The sequence below is a fragment of the Ovis canadensis genome, chromosome 5, assembly GCF_042477335.2.
Source record: "Ovis canadensis isolate MfBH-ARS-UI-01 breed Bighorn chromosome 5, ARS-UI_OviCan_v2, whole genome shotgun sequence".
In the NCBI taxonomy this organism is placed as follows: domain Eukaryota; kingdom Metazoa; phylum Chordata; class Mammalia; order Artiodactyla; family Bovidae; genus Ovis; species Ovis canadensis.
Window position 1 is genome coordinate 93877935 of NC_091249.1, and position 20297 is coordinate 93898231.

The following is a 20297-nucleotide window of genomic DNA, read 5'->3' on the forward strand; positions in this document are numbered from 1 at the left end:
TATTTGAGGGTCAGAAAGAAGATGTGATCTTTTTGACTAACTTCCTTAGCATAATGTTTTCAAAATTCATCTATAATATTCCATTGGTACATTGGTATACAGGGAAGTATTAGAAGCCTTGGATATTTTGATGTTTGATATTAAGTAAGGGCAATGATACTGAGGAAGGAGACTGCTCGGTGTAGTTGAAAAATAGCAAAGAGGCCAGTGTGGTTGGAAGAGTTGGGAATAAGGTAGTGAAGATCAGACAGTTAACAGGGGTCACATCTTACAGACTGCCAGTTTCTGCTACACAACCACCACAAATCAGAAGCATATGGTAACTGTTTATTTAGCTCATGCTTGTGAGTCAAATCTCAGTTCAGTTCAGTTGCTTAGTCGTGTCCGACTCTTTTCCCTGTCCATCACCAACTCCCAGAGTCCACCCAAACCATGTCCATCGAGCCAGTGATGTCATCCAACCATCTTGTCCTCTGTTGTCCCCTTCTCCTGCCCTCAATCTTTCTCAGCATCAGGGTCTTTTCAAATGAGTAGGCTCTTCATACAGGTGACCAAAGTATTGGAGTTTTCAGCTTCAACATCAGTCCTTCCAATGAACACCTAGGACTGATCTCCTTCAGGATGGACTGGTTGGATCTCCTCGCAGTCCAAGGGACTCGCAAGAGTCTTCTCCAGCACCATAGTTCAGTAGCATCAATTCTTCTGCGCTCAGTTTTCTTTATAGTCCAACTCTTAACATCCATACATGGCTACTGGAAAAACCATAGCCTTGACTAGAGGGACCTTTGTTGGCAAAGTAATGTCTCTGCTTTTTATATGCTGTCTAGGTTGGTCATAACTTTCCTTCCAAGGAATAAGTGTCTTTTAATTTCTAGGCTGGGCTTATCTGGATAGCTCTGCTAATATCAGTGGGGCTTGCTTATATCCATAAGAAGCCTGGTTTGAGGTCAGCTGATCCAAACTTCCAGATGTTCAAAGTGGTTTTAGAAAAGGCAGAGGAACCAGAGATCAAATTGCCAACATCTGCTGGATCATGGAAAAAGCAAGAGAGTTCCAGAAAAACATCTATTTCTGCTTTATTGACTATGCCAAAGCCTTTGACTGTGTGGATCACAATAAACTGTGGAAAATTCTGAAAGAGATGGGAATACCAGACCACCTGACCTGCCTCTTGAGAAACCTATATGCAGGTCAGGAAGCAACAGTTAGAACTGGACATGGAACAACAGACTGGTTCCAAATAGGAAAAGGAGTATGTCAAGGCTGTATATTGTCACCCTGCTTATTTAACTTATATGCAGAGTACATCATGAGAAACGCTGGACTGGAAGCAGCACAAGCTGGAATCAAGATTGCCGGGAGAAATATCAATAACCTCAGATATGCAGATGACACCACCCTTATGGCAGAAAGTGAAGAGGAACTAAAAAGCCTCTTGATGAAAGTGAAAGGAGAGTGAAAAAGTTGGCTTAAAGCTCAACATGAAAACGAAGATCATGGCATCTGGTCCCATGACTTCATGGGAAATACATGGGGAAACAGTGGAAACAGTGGCTGACTATTTTTTGGGCTCCAAAATCACTGCAGATGGTTATTGCAGCCATGAAATTAAAAGACACTCCTTGGAAGGAAAGTTATGACCAACCTAGACAGCATATTGAAAAGCAGAGACATTACTTTGTCAACAAAGGTCCCTCTAGTCAAGGCTATGGTTTTTCCAATAGTCATGTATGGATGTGAGAGTTGGTCTGTGAAGAAGGCTGAGCTCCGAAGAATTGATGCTTTTGAACTGTGGTGTTGGAGAAGACTCTTGAGAATCCCTTGGACTGCGAGGAGATCCAACTAGTCCATTCTAAAGGAGATCAGCCCTGGGTGTTCTTTGGAAGGAATGATGCTAAAGCTGAAACTCCAGTACTTTGGCTACCTCATGCAAAGAGTTGACTGATTGGAAAAGACTCTGATGCTAGGGAAGATTGGGAGCAGGAGAGAAGGGGATGATAGAGGATGAGATGGCTGGATGGCATCACGGACTCGATGGACGTGAGTCTGAATGAACTCCGGGAGATGGTGATGGACAGGGAGGCCTGGCGTGCTGCGATTCATGGGGTCGCAAAGAGTTGGACACGACTGAGTGACTGAACTGAACTGATCTAAAGTAGGCTCAGATGAAGCAGCCCTATTGCTTGTATTTCTCTTCCTTTTCCTGGGACCAGCAGACTAGTCCTGACCTGTTTTTCTCATGACAAAGATGTAAGAGGGCAGGTCCACTTGCAAAAACATCTTCAAGCCTTTGATTGCATCATGTCTGTTGATGAAGAAGGGGAATAGTGCACTCCATTGGCAGAGCTGGGGATGGTGGCAAGGGAGTGAATATTTTTGAAAAATAATTGAATATACCACATCATACCCCAGACTGTTATAAATCTTTGGCTTTTACTCTGTGCTATGCAAAATTTTTTACAGGTTTGAGAAGAAATGTGACACGATCTGATTGCTGAGTTGAGAGCGAAGGGAGGAGTAGGAATAGAAACAGGTTATATTTCAGATGATAGAAGACGATGTTTTGAATTAGGGTTATAGAGTTGATTAGAAGGAATCAGGTTCTGATTATATTCTTCACATAGAGTTGATAAGATTTCCTGAAGGAAGGGTTTATGAAGGGAAAGGTGGCAGAATTAAGGGATCTGTTTTGGATGCGTTGATTTTGAGATGACTATTATCTTTGTGGAAATGTCAACTAAGTAGTTAGATACACAGATGTGGAGTTCAGGAGAGTTTAGGGCTTGCGACGTAGATTTGGGTGTTATTGGCAAGTAGATATCTTTTAAGACCCAGTGACTGGGTGGACTCAATGAGGAATACAGGAGAAGAGACCAAGATGGAGCCCTGGGTGGTCTAGTATTTAGAGGTCTGGTGGAGGAGGAAGAACCACAAGAGGAGGCTTTAAAAGTGTGACCAGTGATGTAGTTTCCAAGAGCGACATGATGGAAGCCAAGCGGAGAAAATGTTGCAAAAAGAAGGAACTAATCAGTTTTGTTGATGCCGTTAATTGTGGCAATGAGAGAGGTCTGTGGAGTAGTGGAGGGAGAAGTACGGCTCATTGAATGAAATAAGGGTGTGAAGACCACGTTTATAGCTAATTGGAGTAAAGATGGGTGGCCTTTAGGAAGTAGGATCAGATGAAGTGTTGCTTTGCTTTAAGAGATAATAATGATTATGAAAATAATCCAGGAAAGACTTCTGAAATAGAGAAAAAAGAGAATTGAAGGAGTGAAGCCTTGGAGCAGGTTTGAGAAATAGTTCTTTGCTAGGGGTGGTTGTTGTTGTTCAGTTGCTAAGTCATGTCTGACTCTTTGTGACCCCATGGACTGCAGCATGCCAGGCTTCCCTGTCCTTCATCATCTTCCAGAGTTTGTTCAACCTCATGTTCATTGAGGTGGTGATGCCATTCAACCATCTCATCCTCTGTCGTCCCCTTCTCCTCTTGCCTTCAATTTTGCCCAACATCAGAGTCTTTTCCAATGAGTTAGGTGACCATCAGGTGGCCAAAATATTGGAGCTTTAGCTTCAGCATCAGTCTGTCCAGTGAATATTCAGGATTGATTTCCTTTAGGATTGAATGGGGGTAGAGATGTTTAATTTATTATGATAGGAGAGATGGCAAAGAATGGAAGGTGCATAGAGGGGGAAATGAGATGGGGGAAAAGAGTTTGTATTATACTCAGTGAAGTATTTTCTAAAGTTGATTAACTGAAGGACTAAGACACATGAAAACCTTGAAGGAAGGGAGGGCAGTGTGAAACAGCAAGCATAGAGGAAACGCAGTCAGGTTATCAGAGCCCTTTTGAAATTTGTGCTCATAAATCTCAAGTGAGACCAGTCCACAGTTTTCAGGTGCTCAGTGCAGGGTTGAGGTTTTACAAATACTTTAATTCAACCACAGTTTTGAATTTGCCAGACAAGCCAAATGAAAGCAGAAGGCACAGGGAGTGACATTAATGATAACCACGGACCCTAAGCCAGATAAGGAAAGAAGGGGGACATGGAGGGGGATAATGAGCTGTGGGAATGATAGAAATTAATTTTAAATCTGTTTTCAAGTGTCGCTAAAAATGTCACAAAATGAGGAAGGAAAAGATGGCATCAAATGTGCAATTTTTATATGGTACTTTATATACTTGCAAGTGTACAATGAGAGAGGCATTTTGTAATATTTTTCTGACTTTTGGGCTTCCCTTGTGGCTCAGCTGGTAAAGAATCCGCCTGCAATGTGGGAGATCTGGGTTCTGTCCCTCAGTTGGGAAGATCCCCTGGAGAAGGGAAAGGCAACCCACTCCAGTATTCTGGCCTGGAGAATTCCATGGACTGTGTAGTCCATGGGGTGGCAAAGAGTCAGACAAAAACTGAACAACTTTCACTTTTTCTTTTGTGACTTCTGGAGGTGGGTTACTGTCAGTAATTATGAAGGGTCTGAGATTATTAATCTAGTCTGTTACAGTTTCATGGATGTCAGTAGAAGGCATGAGAATCCTGGTTCAGGGACAAAGGACATTATTACTCATGACACAGCAAACAGCATATCATGAGTATTAACTTATTTGTGTTGCTTCCATTTTCCCTTAGCCCCCAGGGTGACATGATGGGCCCAGCTGGATGCTGTGGACATGGTGGGTTTGTGTCACAGCTGATGAACACAGGGCCAGCACTCTGAGCAAGTGGCAAAAATTGTAGCACACAGCACACAAGCCAGTCTTCTGCACCTTGAGAGGGAGCCGTTACACTGAAGTCAGGCTGTGGTCACCACGACCTACTGAATTGCCTGTGGGACTAGCATATTGCCAGTAGATAAGTCTTGCAGTTTGGCACACCGAGCGAGAACATGCAGGACCCCTCTGAGCCCATGGTGAATTGTCTGATCCAGTAGTTACACTACTTTCAAATGGGTAAAATGAATCATGAGCAAACTTCATAGTTTACATTTTAATAATTTATTCCAAGCCATTAAAGTTATTCCTTAACATATACATTTTCAACACATATTTTCAAAACTGCTTCTACAGATAGATCAATAAAAATTTCCAAGGTTTGAAATGTGCAATAAAAAATATGAATAAAACCTCATGGTGGGTATATATAAGAATACACTGGATTTCTTTAGATTTTTATTAAAATTATTCATTATTTCCTAGTGGTATTTGCCGGAGAAGGCAATGGCACCCCACTCCAGTACTCTTGCCTGGAAAATCCCATGGATGGAGGAGCCTGGTAGGCTGCAGTCCATTGGGTCGCGAAGAGCGGGACACGACGGAAGCGACTTAGCAGCAGCAGCAGCAGTGGTATTTGCATATAAAGGTAGATATATTCTCAAGTATACAGATTAGTTTTCACATTTTTTTCCTCTAGAATTCTTTAAAAATATGATAGAAAAACTGAATATAGATCAGAAACTCCATTGCATTAAAACCAGGAAGAATTAATAGGGAAGAGTTTCCTTTCTTAATCAAAAAGCTTTCAGTACTGTTAGAAGCACTTGAAAACCCTTAGCATCAAGAAGGGCATGAAATCTCAAGTGTTCCTGGAGGATATTTTAGCACTCCAAAGGAGAAAGTGAGCCTGACTACATTTTTATGTTCCCTCTGTCCTTAGTCTCCAGGGGCTTGAGGATGGCTGCTGATGAACCAGCTTCACTGCTTACCCTTGGATCAATCATGTTTGCTTAAAGCCAGGGCACCAAAGAAAGCCGAGGAAGACTGTACTCAAGTCATCTGTTTTTGATTACCTTTCATTCTATTCCAGCCTCTCCAGAGCTGCTTTCCCTGGAATACGCCAGAAACATTCCCATCTCACAGACTTTGCCTGGGCCATTCTACAGGAAACGTGCTACATCCAGAAATCCTCATGGTTCAGTCCCTCTCTGCCTCTAGGTCTTCACTCAAATGTCCTGAGGTAGAGCCTACTCTGACCACCCTATTTTTTTTTTTTTCCTTAATGTTTTCTTTATTATTCCTAAACAATATATCAGGCCATCAATAACCAAAGCCCAAATCCTGGATGTATATATTTCTGTATTCATTATACAGAATATTTTACTATCTTTCAATGTGAAACACCCACCCCCCCACACACCTCCTTGTTGTTTAAAAGTCCTGTCTCATGGCCAGAAAAATGTTATTAAATATTACATCTTTAACTTGCAGTGGCCCTAAGGAGTAGATGGGAAGCTTCAGACATCTGACCCCAGTCCACATTCCTGCATTCCCAGGTGTGAGGGCAACTCCTGGAAGCCCTCACCAGGCCCCTCCAGCCCTGGCCCAGCTGGAGTGAGGGTGGCAGAGGTAAGGAGGATGGGGGAGGCTCTGCACCCCCACCTGCAAAGGACACACTCAGTGAGGCTGGGGAACCCTGGCCTCTGCACTGAGCCACAAGCGCTGGCCTCTCAGCCCCAGGGAAGGGAGGCCAGAAGCTGTAGAAGCATTTTCCTACTGCTTCTGGCAGGTGACCACCATGTTTAAAATATGAACAGCCATCTCCAACACCTCCCCAGCATGCACATCATTTACCCAGCTTTATTTTTCCATTTAACACTTACCTCCTGAAAAGTAAAGTGAAAGTGTTAGTTGCTCAGTCGTGTCTGACTCTTTGTGATCCCATGGACCATCAGGCTCCTTTGTCCATGGAATTCTTCAGGCAAGAATACTGGAGTGGGTTGCCATTCCCTTCTCCAGGGCTTCTTCCCAGCCCAGGGATCAAACCCAGGTCTCCTGCATTTCAGGCAGATTCTTTATCATCTGAGCTACCAAACAGCCTATAGTATTTATTTACTTTATTATGATGTGATCAGTACCCTTCTGTTACTTGGTAAACCCACAGTGCCTAAAAGTGTCTCATACAGAGTAGATTCTTAATATTTATTGAATGCGTGAAAGAGCAATCAAACAACTTTCCATTAAAAAAGGAAATATAAACCTAAGTGCTGTTGTTGAATTTTACAATAGGAATGCCTTAGTCAGTTGTGTCATGATTTCAGGCAATAGATTTTAAACTTTTTGAAGTCCCCTAGGTAAAGCCTGAATGCATTGCTGTCTTTTCCAGTGTCGTGCCCTTTTAAAGAATCTTTAGTCCAGTAGTCTGAAAGTGAACAGTTCGGATTAGGCCATGATGACCTGATAATGTCATGTGACTAATAATATTAAAATGAGGCTAGTGTAGCTGATGTTTAAATTTTACTTTAAAATTTAATTAATTTAAATGGTCTCATGTGGTTAGTGGCTACCATATTGGACAGTGCTGGTATGGACTGTGCCTGTGTTATAAGTTAGAGTGGGCAACATCTTTGTATCTGAAAGTAATCCAGCCAAAGTTGCTCTATTCTTTCATTCAGAAAAAAGTTTCCAAAAAAAAAAGATACAAATTCAGAGATGTACGAAAGACAAAAGTTAAAAGCATTTCAGTTGTAGAAGAGGGCTGAAATTTTAGCATACAAAACTTTAGTGTACTGTAACCCTCTTTACTGCTCATTTTTTAACCTTTTTTAAAATCTAAAAATATTCTAAAAAATCTGCTTTTGGAATGTAATGTATAAGCATTTAAATCTGCCTGTCCACTCTTCTTAAATAAATGTTAATTCATAAGATTGGGACATAGTCCAAAATTCATATAAATGAAAACCTGTTGGCATAGATTAATAAAAATGATTACAACCAGGTCTGGACAGAGGTAAAGATTTGACAAACTAAAGCAAGATGTATCTAATCTCTTAAGTGCTCTAAACTCTAATGGAGAAGTCCTTCAAATTTTAGAAGTTGTCCCGTAGAGGAGGTTAACTTGATGTATGCTGGTTTGTCTTATGAGTCAAGACAAATCACAGAGTAAAATAATAAATGTAAAGTCTAGGGAATAAAGTTCTAATGTAATGATTATGAAAGAAGAGCTCAGGTCATTCTTTCTCTACAATATCACATTTTGCAGGTACTTTGTGAGTGTATATAGCAATAGATACTAAATGGGTGAGCTACCTTGATATATGTTAAATGACACCAAGAAAGTAGTTCCTATTACTAAAATTGATTGGATCCCATTATGTTTTAATGTCTTCCTAATTTAAAGCTCTAAAACATGTAATACATCTTGTTAGGTGCTTCTGACACACTGATACCTGCTGTACATGGAACAACCCCATACTATTCATCACCTAGCCAACGTATCATTTCTGATTTTATAATATTTTATAAAATTTCAAACAGAATATGTTTCACCCCTCTAGCCTAAAAATGTTTTGATTGTTTTAACCAAACTTTCACCATTTTATAGAACACACAATATTGATTATGAGAAATTTTTCATCGCCTGTGCCTCTGGAAGGTAGCAGAGCCACAGATGATCTAAAAACAGAGTCTTAGAGCTCTTTTAATCTCAACCCAAATCACTGGTATTTGACTTGAGATGCATTTTGTTTTTTAACCTCTTCACAACTGCATTTTTCTTAGACTGATACGAAATTATTTGTGGCCGAGAAACTTGTCAAGTGTCAGGACTAAGAGAGTTTGGAATTGGAAGTGGGAAATAAAATGACAGATAATTTAAAGTACGCTTATCAGCCCATCATCAGTAGCACTCTCTATGAACTGTATACAGGAGGCTGCTGTGTCTTCGATAGATTTTGACCAGCCACCAAGGTTTCCAGCAAAGTAAGGAAGGATGCTAGCAGAAATCTGGTTAAGGTAAGATACCTGTTTCAAGAAAACAAAGTGAAACAAAACAATATTTTAATTTCTCATTCATTGGAGCTTTTTCAAGCAAGCATCTCAATCTTTTTGGTGTAGGGGAGGCTATGACCCCAGTCCCTTGGAAATGGATCTGAAAGGATGACCTGAGGATTCTCTGGTGGGTGTGGGTGGACACACATTACAGAACTACAGTTAATTTAGCAAATCCAGGTAAATGGTTTCTCTGCCTCTGTAGGAGAAAATTAGTGTGCACGTTTCATTGAACTTACGGTACATGAACTGCTGCCAGTAGCATGGATGAGAAATCCGGCACGTGCGATTTCACTTCTGACATACTGTGGAGAAGGTGGGACTGATGGCAGAATAACCGACCTCACTGCCACCACGTAAGTGTGACTGAAAGATAAAAGGACGTTTTCTAAGTTCTTGAGAGAAATGAAGAACAGTGAATGAAACAGTAAATGGTGAAGAAAAGTAAATTTCTACAGTTAATGCAACTCGTTTATATAGTGGAAGTAAAACTATGAAGACCCAGATGTTTTACATGAGTGGCATGCATAAAAAACGTTCTCTATGGCTACATTCAAGTATAGGAAATAGTAATAAGGGCCATAGATATTTTCTGCCTAAAAATTATGTATGCTTTGCATGACTCTGCAGAGCTGTAGTCAGACTCCAAACTTGTGTGTGTGTATACTCTAATGGGTTGTTATTTCAGTCTCGTCCACTTTTTTAATGGAAAAAATAATACCATTGTATTAAAGAACCTTCAAACAATAGGAACCCTGTACATTAGAAAACAGAAGTTATCCTTCAGTCTACCTTAACCACAGTATATTCCTATCCTAGAGAGGACCACCAATAAAATTAACATTTTATTGTGACCCTCTATTTTATTCACACCCTCTGGAGGGTCTGAATGGACATATTCAGATTTTTACATAAATATTATCATTTTACAAATATTGGTCTATAATTTGATTTTTCATGTAGTGATAAATCTTTAGAGGTGTTTCCTGTATCAATACCTCTATAACTACTTCATCCTTTTTAATGCTGGTATAGTATTCTGGTATAGTATGGTTCTGCTGCTGCTACTGCTAAGTCACTTCAGTCGTGTCCGACTCTGTGCGACCACATAGACGGCAGCCCACCAGGCTCCCCTGTCCCTGGGATTCTCCAGGCAAGAACACTGGAGTGGGTTGCCATTCCCTTCTCCAATGCATGAACGTGAAAAGTGAAAGGGAAGTCGCTCAGTCGTGTCCGACTCTTAGCAACCCCATGAACTACAGCCTACCAGGCTCCTCCATCCATGGGATTTTCCAGGCAGGAGTACTGGAGTGGGGTGCCATTGCCTTCTCCGAATATGGTTCTACTATAATTTATAAGATAAAGCTTCCATTTATGTCTAATATCTTTTGCCATAGTAGATGATAATACACTGAACGTCTATGTGCATTAATCCCATGTGGGAGGGATTTTTCTATAGGCCCGTTTTGACATCAGAAATAATGCTGACCAGTTCTAGAGGTAAACCATAACCACCCTGGCAGCTTCCATTTCTTATCCCTCCGAACACTTACTCTTGGGACCCTTTTCCTTAGAACCTATTCTCTGAGAAGTCCAGTGCCCATGTAGTAGCCTTGAACAGACACACTGATTGAAAGCTAGCCATTTTGGGTGTGTACAAAGTAGAGCCTTTGTAAATTCTGAACCAAAACCAACTCCTAGTGTTTTATTCGGAGAAGGCAATGGCAACCCACTCCAGTACTCTTGCCTGGAAAATCCCATGGATGGAGGAGCCTGGTAGGCTGCAGTCCATGCGGTCGCAAAGAGTCAGACTCGACTGAGCGACTTCACTTTTACTTTTCACTTTCATGCATTGGAGAAGGAAATGGCAACCCACTCCAGTATTCTTGCCTGGAGAATCCCAGGGATGGGGGAGCCTGGTAGCCTGCCGTCTCTGGGGTCGCACAGAGTTGGACACGAATGAAGCAACTTAGCAGTAGCAGCAGCAGTGTTTTATTTGGCTCTCATTGCATTTTTAACAGTAATAGAATGCTTCAAAGATTGGGTAAATATCAGTTTTACATGTGCATAGAATAAAAGGAAAGGGAACTGCTTTAGGAGTCTTACATGATGCTTTGCACATGGCTGGCACTTAATAGTTTTTTTTTTAATGATAAGTAAAGCCTCATCTAGAAAAAATTTATATGAACATCATTCAAGACCAGAAATGCTTATTCCATTGACTTCCTTATTTTCATATCAACTTTTTCTTTCTACTTTATACTGTAAGACCTTGCTATAACACTTGAGTTACAAATACTCACCCATCTTTGAGTGGCCTTCTTCGTGAAACAAGTACTACCAAGTCTTTGGGTTTGTCATTATTCACCACAGGACAAGTGATGTAATATATCTGATCATCTTCACTTACATAGTCTATGACTTCGCAGGACCTAGGTAAACAGAACAGTGACAGAAAGTCTACACTTTTCTACCTGGTGGAATAAGGCATGCCTTTGTTTTGTTTGTTTGCATAACTTCATTATTGGTGTCTGTATTCACCCTTCTGTTCACATAACCAACTCCACAAAGCCAGCATCATTTCTTAAAGTCTATGTTTAGAGCTGTTTGGCCAGAAGGAATAATTCTGCCTGTGATAGAATGCTGGCCATCTGACTCTAAGGTCACTGCCTTCAACACTGGAGAGAAAGGCACTTCTCTTTTTTCCAGAAAATTATTTTTCTCTAGGATCAAGTAATATTTTAAAGACTAGCAAACGTTATGGACAATCCTTTGTGGACTCTGAGGTAAAGGAATATGGTATATTGGGAAAGAGCACTAAGCTTGGAGTCAAACAACTTGCCTTTGAGTCCCAGAGTAGCTGTGTTGTGTTAGGCAAGTCACTTTTTTTTCAATCCATAAAATGTAGATAATAATACCTATGGTGTGTTGTATAGGTAATATGCAGATAATACCTATGGGCTTAGGATCAAATGAAAATACCTAGCACAGTACTTGAACCGGATAGATGCAGAAAAAAAGTTAATGGAATTGGAATTCATTCATTCATTCCTCTCTATTCATTCACCTGGAATGTCAGGTGATGTAGAAAATAGTGGAGAGAAACATTTGAAAAGAGCAGCAAAGGTTAGGCATTATTCTTGCTGAAAGCTTTGTACTTATATCTATAGATACTGATGCAAGAAAATTGTGAAAACACTTCTCATGAAGTGTTTACTAACAATAACATTAACCAAGATGCATCCTTCTGGCATCTATGTAAATATAACACATGAGCATAGAGTTGTTTCACTTTAGTGGTATTAAATTGTCTGTTATGGGCTGTTAATCATAGTGAGATTTAGACATTTAAGAGATGAAATTCTACCTCATCCAAATTAGGAAGTAAATGGTATTAATAATGCTGAATATAATAGGAAGCCCATCTTGCCAGTTTTCCTTAAAGCAAGGTGTCCCTAAGGCCTGAGCCCTGCAACCCAGGAGCTGGAACTCCTTGGAGAAGGGAGTGTCACCCTGACAGAAGAGTTGACCAGGTGCACAGCCGTGCATTCCAGGAGAGGAGGGAGAGTGGAGAAGGTTGGACTAGGGATGTGGGAGACAGGAAGTAACAGAAGAGATGTAGGCTGACATCAGTGGGCCCTGATCAGACAGGGAGGGCAGGAAGGAGTCTACTCACACAGCTGCTTCTCCCAGCTTCTCACCAGGGAATGCTGTTTCACAGAAAAAGAAGGGCTACCAAGTAAAGATCAAGAGTGGGAAGTACAATTTGATAATCACTTTCTCAGGAGTAATGAGACTATGTCTTAAAGTACAAGAGTGTGGAAATTTAGAGCCTGACAGACCTGGGTTCCAAATGAGGTCCCATTGCTTTACTGCCTGTGTAATCTTGGCAAGTCTCGGGTCCTCTCTCCTGTTAAATGGGAATAATATCAACCTTGAAGAGTTACCGGTAGGATTACAATAGATGTGGGAAAAGCATGTCGAGTCAATAAAGATGAAAATTAGATGATCAGAATAATTTTTGTGCCTCTCCAACAGCTGCTGATACTGTGCTATAGCAAATACTCTTCAGTTAAAACAATGGTTCGTACATGGGGCGATGGAGATAGACTGCAGTGTAGGGGTCATTTTTTACATGACCTCAAGGTTGAATAAGGAAGTATTTTAAATTTATTCTTACGTGACGTGGGGGTCCCACAAAGGTCTCTTGGTAAAGTTGGACAAGAGATGATAAGCCAAGTATGCTGGTCTTTTCACATGCTTTTCAACCCAAACAGATAAAATATCATGCTCTTCCAGAGTGTATATTTTTATCTAAAATAAAATAACCAAAAAAAAAATTACAAAAGGAAAATTGATATTTTTACATTAAGACCACAGCAGGATTGCACAAGCTAAAGCATCTTGGCACCTGGCTAATCATGAAGCCAATAATGGAAACTTCACTGTCAATATTTGGATGTCTAAAACTCAGACCAGGATGCTATTCTCCTGTGTCATCTACACATTATCCTACTTGAGGGTAGGTTATTTGATTATTGTGCAGTAGTTTTTCTCATGAAAAATAAAGAGCTTTATCTCTTTGTGATATTTCCTTGCCTCTGTCCAGGAACGACAAAAAATATCACCAGACTGCTAGGCAAGTCAGTGCTTCCTTTCCCCATAGACCCTGGAGCCAAGGCTGCAGCCTAACATTCCCAGGATGTCAGGCGTGCCTTCATTTGGGCTGAAGGGATCCAGGAAGTAAGCCAACACCTCTAGATCCAACTCAACATCTCAACAGGACTGCTGAACCATATTGTTCCTTCATCACAAAGCACTGTTTTTTTTGGTGAATCACAAGGGTCACAAGATCAGTTCCTGAGTGTCTAGTGCTTACTGTTCCTTAGAGAAGAGAAAGCTTGTCTTGGGGATCCATTTGACTTACACTTAAATATTAATGTACCCTTTGTTACTCTGAACTTTGCTTCTACTGTGTTTTCATCAATAATCAGAGATATATGTTCAGCTAAGAGCACATTTCTATCCTGCCCATTTACTCCATCTCTTTCAGGATGCTTTGAAGATAGTGTTGAAATTTGCCATCTTATAATCATTCCCATGGCAACAAGCAATGAGATGACAAACAAACATAGGGTTAAGACTTCACTGCAGGAATCAAGCAGATGGAAAAAGGCTGTGAGGGAGAAAATCTTTATTTAAACATAAATATCTTTTAAGAAGAGAATGAAGAAATGAGAAACTGACTAAAAGCAGCTTAGAAAGGTAAGAACTGGCTATTTGCTTATGCCATTTTACCTCACCAGTTGACCTCGGCACCAAGCCTGTCTTTAAAGTGAGCCTGCAAAGGAGGGCATGATGTAGGTTGTGGGCACTTACCAAACAGAAAGAGAACCATGAATGTAGCCCTAAGTCGAAGGCTGAGACTCAGCCCAGCCTACACCTACCTACTCTTGCCCTCTATGCTGCAGAAGTAGCAGGAGGTTCATTGATCCTGGTGTCCCTGTGGCTCTTAGCCAGCCTGTTGGGGCTCTGCAGTCTCAGAGGAGTAAGAGCAGGTGGCCAGAGTGAATTCCACCACCTCAGTCAGATTCTGGCCTTGGGGCAACCACAGTCAACCTTGGTGAAACCAGGGTAGGTTTCAGGGTAGAGTGGGATGTAACAGTGGGCTGAGTCCTTTTTAAGGGTTGAATTGTGTCCCACCCTTCCATTCATATGTTAAAGTCTTAACCCCCAGTAGCCCAGAATGTGACCTTATTTGGAAATAGGGTCATTGCAGGTGTAATAAGTTAAATGAGGTTCTACTGCAGGAGTGTGGGCCCCTAGTCCAATATGACTGGTGTCCTTATATAAAGGGGCAGTGTGGGCAAATACATGTACACACACTGGGATAATCCCATATGAAGATGAAGACAGAGGTCAAGTGATACATCGACTATCCAAGGAATGCTGAAGATTGCAGCAGAGCGCTGTCAGCTAGGGGAGAGACCTGCAATAGATCTTGCTCACTCCCCGCAGAAGGAACCAGCATGACCGACACCTTGATCACAGACTTCTAGCTCCCATAACCATGAGACACCCACTCTGGTACACTCTGTTTTGGCAGCCTGAGAAAACCATCACAGCACTTCTCCAGGAAGCTGCTCCCCAGGTTGGAGACACATGCTGCTGCTTCCTGTCCTGGAGACATAACAAACTTCACACTAAGTAGCCATCATTAAATTCTGCCCTTACAGAGCTCACTGCACTTGGCCAGTGTCAACTACAGTATTAGATGAATGGATGGCATTTTGATCCTTTCCCCAAAGGTAAAAGTGGCAGAAAGTCCTTAACGTTCTGCTGTCAGAGACAATGACATTGATGCAGACAAGGAAAGGCAGCTGTTGGTGTTGGTTCTCTTGAAATTCTACTATTTTAGGAAAGCCAACTTTTGCCTAGTGAAAAAATTCTCCAAGACCAACTCTCAAAGAAAATGAGTTCCCTTTCATGCTTAGAAGAATACAGGTTACATTCCATTTATCATCTCAAATGTTTTATCATTTGAGAATGAATTTCAATTCTATGAAATTTTATTCTATGAAATGAAGCTTAAAGTAGGTTCAAAATCTGCTGGAGCTTGGTAACTTTTTATTAATGATATATTTTTTCATTCTAATAAGATTCTGTTTAATGAGTTTAGATCTTATAGCACAAGCGGAAATAGCTCAGTTTTAGAGTTTTATACTATCTGTTGACAGACGTTATTGAGACTGTCTTGTGGGAAGGAGGACAAAACTGGTTTTTACAGAGGTATGGGGAGAGGGTAGAGTTCTTGAAGGTCAATTACCCATTGACTAAGGGGAGGGGACGTGGTCAGGCACAGGTCTGGAGCCAGTCATTCCCCAGCTTCAATGAGAATAGATCTCCTCTGGTCTGTTTCCTGTGGGTTTTGTCCTGTGTCAAGGGTTCTTGCCATTCTGGCTTCCTGTCCTCTCTCAGCTACTGCCTAAATAAAAAGCTACTCCTATCTGGCCAATCTCTCACCCGTGCTAATTTCCACCAAGATGTGGCTCAAGCTACTCACTGCCTAAAAAGCCTCTTTTACACTTCCAGCAATTTATTTTTACACTGTCTTCAAGGAGGAAAGAATCAACTCCTCTCCAAAGTTGTCTTTAAACAACTATCTTCCCTGACTTTGAATTGCCTAGGAGCTGAGCTTTGTAGTTGAAATACTAAATCTCACTCTTGTTTATAAACTACCTTAAAATGATCCTTCAGCTATGGTATGTGTATGTGTGGTGCTTTCAAGATAGTCTAAGTACTTTTAAGATATTTTCAAGATAGACTATTAATATAAGCTCCTTTAAGATGAGGGCTCACCTTTTGCTCCTTGTATTAGTGCTATTATTAATTCCAACACTATACCTTGAAAATGAAATATGGATTAAAACAGTAAGTACTGCCCAATTTTCATTACGAATACCAGAAATTTTTGACTTTTGCCATCTATCAAAATTTATATAAAAATAAGTATAGATTTTTAAAACGCGAAATAAGTATAAGTCTTAATAGTTGTGAAAATTTTTTCAGCTATAAAGTGACACAAAAAATAAGCTATATTTTGAAATTAAAAACATGATGGGTTAAGATAGTTAAAAGCATAAAAGCTTTAAAAAGTGGGAGAGAAGAGGATAACCCAAAAAAGAAAAAAATTCTATTTTTATCACAAATATAATCTGAAAAAAAGGAGGGCTTCAAATTCAACAGAGATAACATAAGAATGTTTCTTTAGTTATACAATGTTCTCTAGTAAGTAACTGTACAGAAAGTTAAGAATTAATTATTGATGGCTCTTCTTAGACACTTGTAAATGCACATTTACTTTGTTTAGGTTGTTGGGTTTTGGTCCAAACTCCAAAAGAATTGAAATTTTAATTTATATGACTTCACTAAGTATGTTCTCATCCTTCATTCCAGACATGAGTTTGTCTTTTACTAAGCTGCTCAGTGAGTGCTCAGATGCCAGCAATGATGCAAGAAGCAGATTTAGTGTTAATAAAAGAAAACAAGGTCTTGAGGCACCTTTTATAAAGGGTAAATGGAAGCAAGTAACTTTGTTATGTTAAACCTGTTTGCATCACTGAACCAAGCATAGATGGAAACCTAACTGGATCCAAAGAAAATAAGGAAGACTCTGAAAGGATTCAGAAGTGAGCACCAAGACATAGTAAAAGCAAACAAACCAAAGCTAAAATGTGCGGAGGAGGTCAAAGTCAGAGTTGAAAACAAGGAAGTAGTATCTGAATTTGTTTCTATTTCAGGGTGAGTGGCCATGTAATTTATTCAAAATGGAAGACTTGGGCATGGTTAATAATTATGATGGGGCAACCAGGACTGTCCCAGGAAAACCAGAACATGTGGTAATCCTGTTTTAGAAGCTACTGTTTCAATGATTATGAAAAACGGTATGCACTGAAACGTGAGTGCAGACAAAGGTCGGCGTTATTGAGCATCTCCTGAATGCCAGCTAGTGCTATGTTCTGCGACTATAGTGATGAACAAAATGGTCCTCAAAGAGCTTATATGTTTAGTGTGGGCATCAGCTTCAAAGGGTCACCTGATATACCTCTGAAAGTAGATGAAATTCAAATGATATACATTTATTTAAATTTGATGACATGCAAAAGCATTGTAAAAGGTGCTGAGATAAAAAAAAAAGTCAAGACAAGGCTGCTTTCTTAAGAGGATTGTAATCTAGTTAAGGGAAAAGACCCATTTGTAAAATTACTATGTAAGACAAATACCAATTCAGTGTGGCTATGGAGTAAGTGTCATGAGATAATACATAATTAATTGACAAGTTAATCATAAAAAAGTAATTGTTAAAGGAGTTCCTAAAGTGATAATTTCCTTCAGTAGGAGATGATTGGCTTTATGGAGAAGCGTTTGTCCCAGGTCTTAAAGATCAGGTAGGACTGGGGTAGATAGAGAAGAGAAGGAGAAAGAAATCGAATATGAGAACTAAGCTTGGAGGTAGGAATGTGTAGGGTGATTTGAAGGCCCTTAAGGTTAAAGCGTCTCCCTGCAATGTGGGAGGCCTGGGTTCGATCTCTGGGTCGGGAAGATACCCTGGAGAAGGAAATGGCAACCCACTCCAGTATTCTTGCCTGGAGAATCCCATGGACGGAGGAGCTTGGTGGGCTACAGTCCAGGGGTTGCAAAGAGTCGGACACGACTGAGCGACTTCACTTTTCACTTTCTAGATCAGCCCAGGTAGGGAACAGAGACAGAGCTGGAAAGATACTTGACTGTTAAAAAAATTTTCCCCGAAGACTTTTTTACCTTTTAAAACATTGAAATATAGTTCATTTATAATATTCTGTTAGTTTCAGGTATATAACAGTGATTTAATATTTTCACAGATTATACTCCCGTATATATGACTATATATGAATATATCTATAAGTGTATATTTGTGCACTACATACCCAGTAGTAGAACTGCTGAATCATATGGTTGTTCTGCAGTAGTTTCAGTTTTCCGAGGAACTGCTATACTGTTTTCCATAGTGGTTGTACCAGTCTACATTTCCACAAACAGTGTAATAGGATTCCCTTTTCTCTGCATCTTCACCAATATTTATTTGTGGTCTTTTTGATGATAGGCATTCTCACAGGTATAAAGTGATAACTCATTGTGGTTTTGATTTGTATATGTCTCTGATGATTAGGATTGTTGAGCATCTGTTTATGTGCCTGTTAGCCATCTGTATGTCTTTGGAAAAATATCTATTCATGTCTTTGCCAATTTTTTAATTGGGTTGTTTGGTTTTCTTATATTTCTTATATATGAGCTGTTTATATATTTTGGAGGTTAACCCCATATAGGTTATATCATTTGCAAATATTTTCTTCCATTCAGCAGGTTGTTTTTTCATTTTGTTGATGATTTCTCTTGCTGTGCAAAAATTTTTAAGCTTAATTAGCTTAATTTTTAAGCTTAATTGTCTGTTTTTGTGCCAGTACCATACTGTTTTGATTACTGTAGCTTTGTAATGTATTCTGAAAGCAGGGTGTATGATATCTCCAACTTTGTTCTTTTTTTTCTCAGGATTGATTTGGCTATTTGGGGTCTTTTGCAGTTCCATACAAATTTTAGGATTATTTGTTCTAGTTCTCTGAAAAATGTCATGGGTATTTGGGTAGAGTTTGTATTAAATCTGCAGATTATTTTGATAGTATGGTCATTTTAACAATATTAATTCTTCCAATCCATGAACACTGTATTTTTCTATTTCTTTATATCTTTATTTCTTTCAGTGTTTTATATTTTTCAGAGACTATGTTTTTCACCTGTTTAATTAAGTTTATTTCTAGGTTTTTTTTTTTCTTTGTTATGTGACTTTAATGGGTTGTTTTTATGATTTTTCATTCTTATAGTTCATTATATGTGTACAGCAAAGAAACAGATTTCTGTATATTAGTCTTGTATACTGCAACTTTTCCTGAATTCACTTATTAGTTCCAATGGTTACTTTGTTGGAGACCTTAGGGTTTTCTTTATATAATAGTATCATGTTGTCTGAAACAAGAGGTAGTTTTACTTCTTCCCTTCTAATTTGAATGTTTTTTATTTCTTTTTCTTGTCTGATTGCTGTGGCTAGAATTAAATAAAGGGTGTCTTATTCCTGATTTTAGAGGAAAAGCTTTTACCTTTTTATTATTGAGTGTGATATTAGCTTTAATTTTGTCATATATGATCTTTATTATATTGAAATATAATACCAATTTGGATGAGAGTTATTATCATGAATGGATGTTGAATTTTGTCAGATGCTTTTGATGCATTTATTGAGATGATCATATTATTTTTATCCTTCCTGTTGTTTATGTGGTATATCACATCGACTCATTTGTAAATATTAAACCATTTTTGTATCCCTGGAATAAATCCTATTTAATCCTGATGTATGATCCCTTTTCTTTATATTTTTGAATTAAGCTTGCTAATATTTTGTTGAGGATTTTTGCATTTATATTAATCAGAAATACTGGCCTGTAATTTTCTCTTTTTTTGTGTCTTTGTCTGATTTTGGCGTCTGGGTAACAATAACCTTATAGAATGAATTTGGGAGTGTTCCCTTCAGTTTATTTTGGGAATGCTAGGTATTACCTCTTTTTTGTATGTTTGATAGAATTACCTATTCCAGTCCTGAACTTTTATTTGCCTTAGTTGAGAACTGCAGTGGAGCAGAGCCCTGGGAGTTTCAGTCTGCGTCCTTTGCCTTGTTCCCAGGAATAAGGAAGCATTGATTCCTTTCAGAGTAGAGTTTAGGTTTCTTATACAGCCCTTCTGTTAGTCCCACTGGTTTTAAAACCAGCTAAGGGTACTCCTTCTCTCAGGGTGAGACCTCAGGGCTGGGGTGTCCTCTCCTAGGGATGCAGGTCTTGACCTGATGGCGTTTTTTCTCTTCCTACCTGACTCTGTGTATCTTTCTTTATAGCCATAGTTGTTGTATAAGAGTCTTCCTGCCACTCTCCAGTTTGTTTTCAGTGTTGTGAA

The 20297-nt window shown here is 39.6% G+C and overlaps 1 protein-coding gene and 1 long non-coding RNA gene across 6 annotated transcripts in view; one reads left to right on the forward strand and one right to left on the reverse strand.

The window, feature by feature from the left end:
• The window catches only part of LOC138440487 (uncharacterized), a 53564-nt gene that overhangs the window by 2187 nt on the left and 31080 nt on the right, over positions 1-20297 (forward strand). For 2 of the 5 annotated variants that reach the window (XR_011257047.1, XR_011257049.1), the window contains exons 2-7: positions 5190-5352; positions 5797-5946; positions 6198-6335; positions 8635-8720; positions 8962-9112; positions 13810-14021. This is a non-coding gene — a long non-coding RNA (uncharacterized lncRNA). Of the gene's footprint in view, positions 1-3407; positions 5353-5796; positions 5947-6197; positions 6336-8486; positions 8721-8961; positions 9113-13809; positions 14022-16712; positions 19702-20297 lie in introns of those variants that run through there. The other 3 variants (XR_011257046.1, XR_011257050.1, XR_011257048.1) reach the window with 3 other exon arrangements.
• Positions 8068-20297, reverse strand: part of ACOT12 (acyl-CoA thioesterase 12) — a 41273-nt gene continuing 29043 nt past the window's right edge. Inside the window, exons 12-15 of the mRNA XM_069590055.1 lie at positions 12937-13070; positions 11060-11188; positions 8996-9122; positions 8068-8729 (exon numbers count right to left, since the gene is read on the reverse strand). Of these exons, the coding sequence (XP_069446156.1) occupies positions 8580-8729; positions 8996-9122; positions 11060-11188; positions 12937-13070 (540 nt within the window). The 3' untranslated portion in view covers positions 8068-8579. The remainder of the gene's footprint in view (positions 8730-8995; positions 9123-11059; positions 11189-12936; positions 13071-20297) is intronic.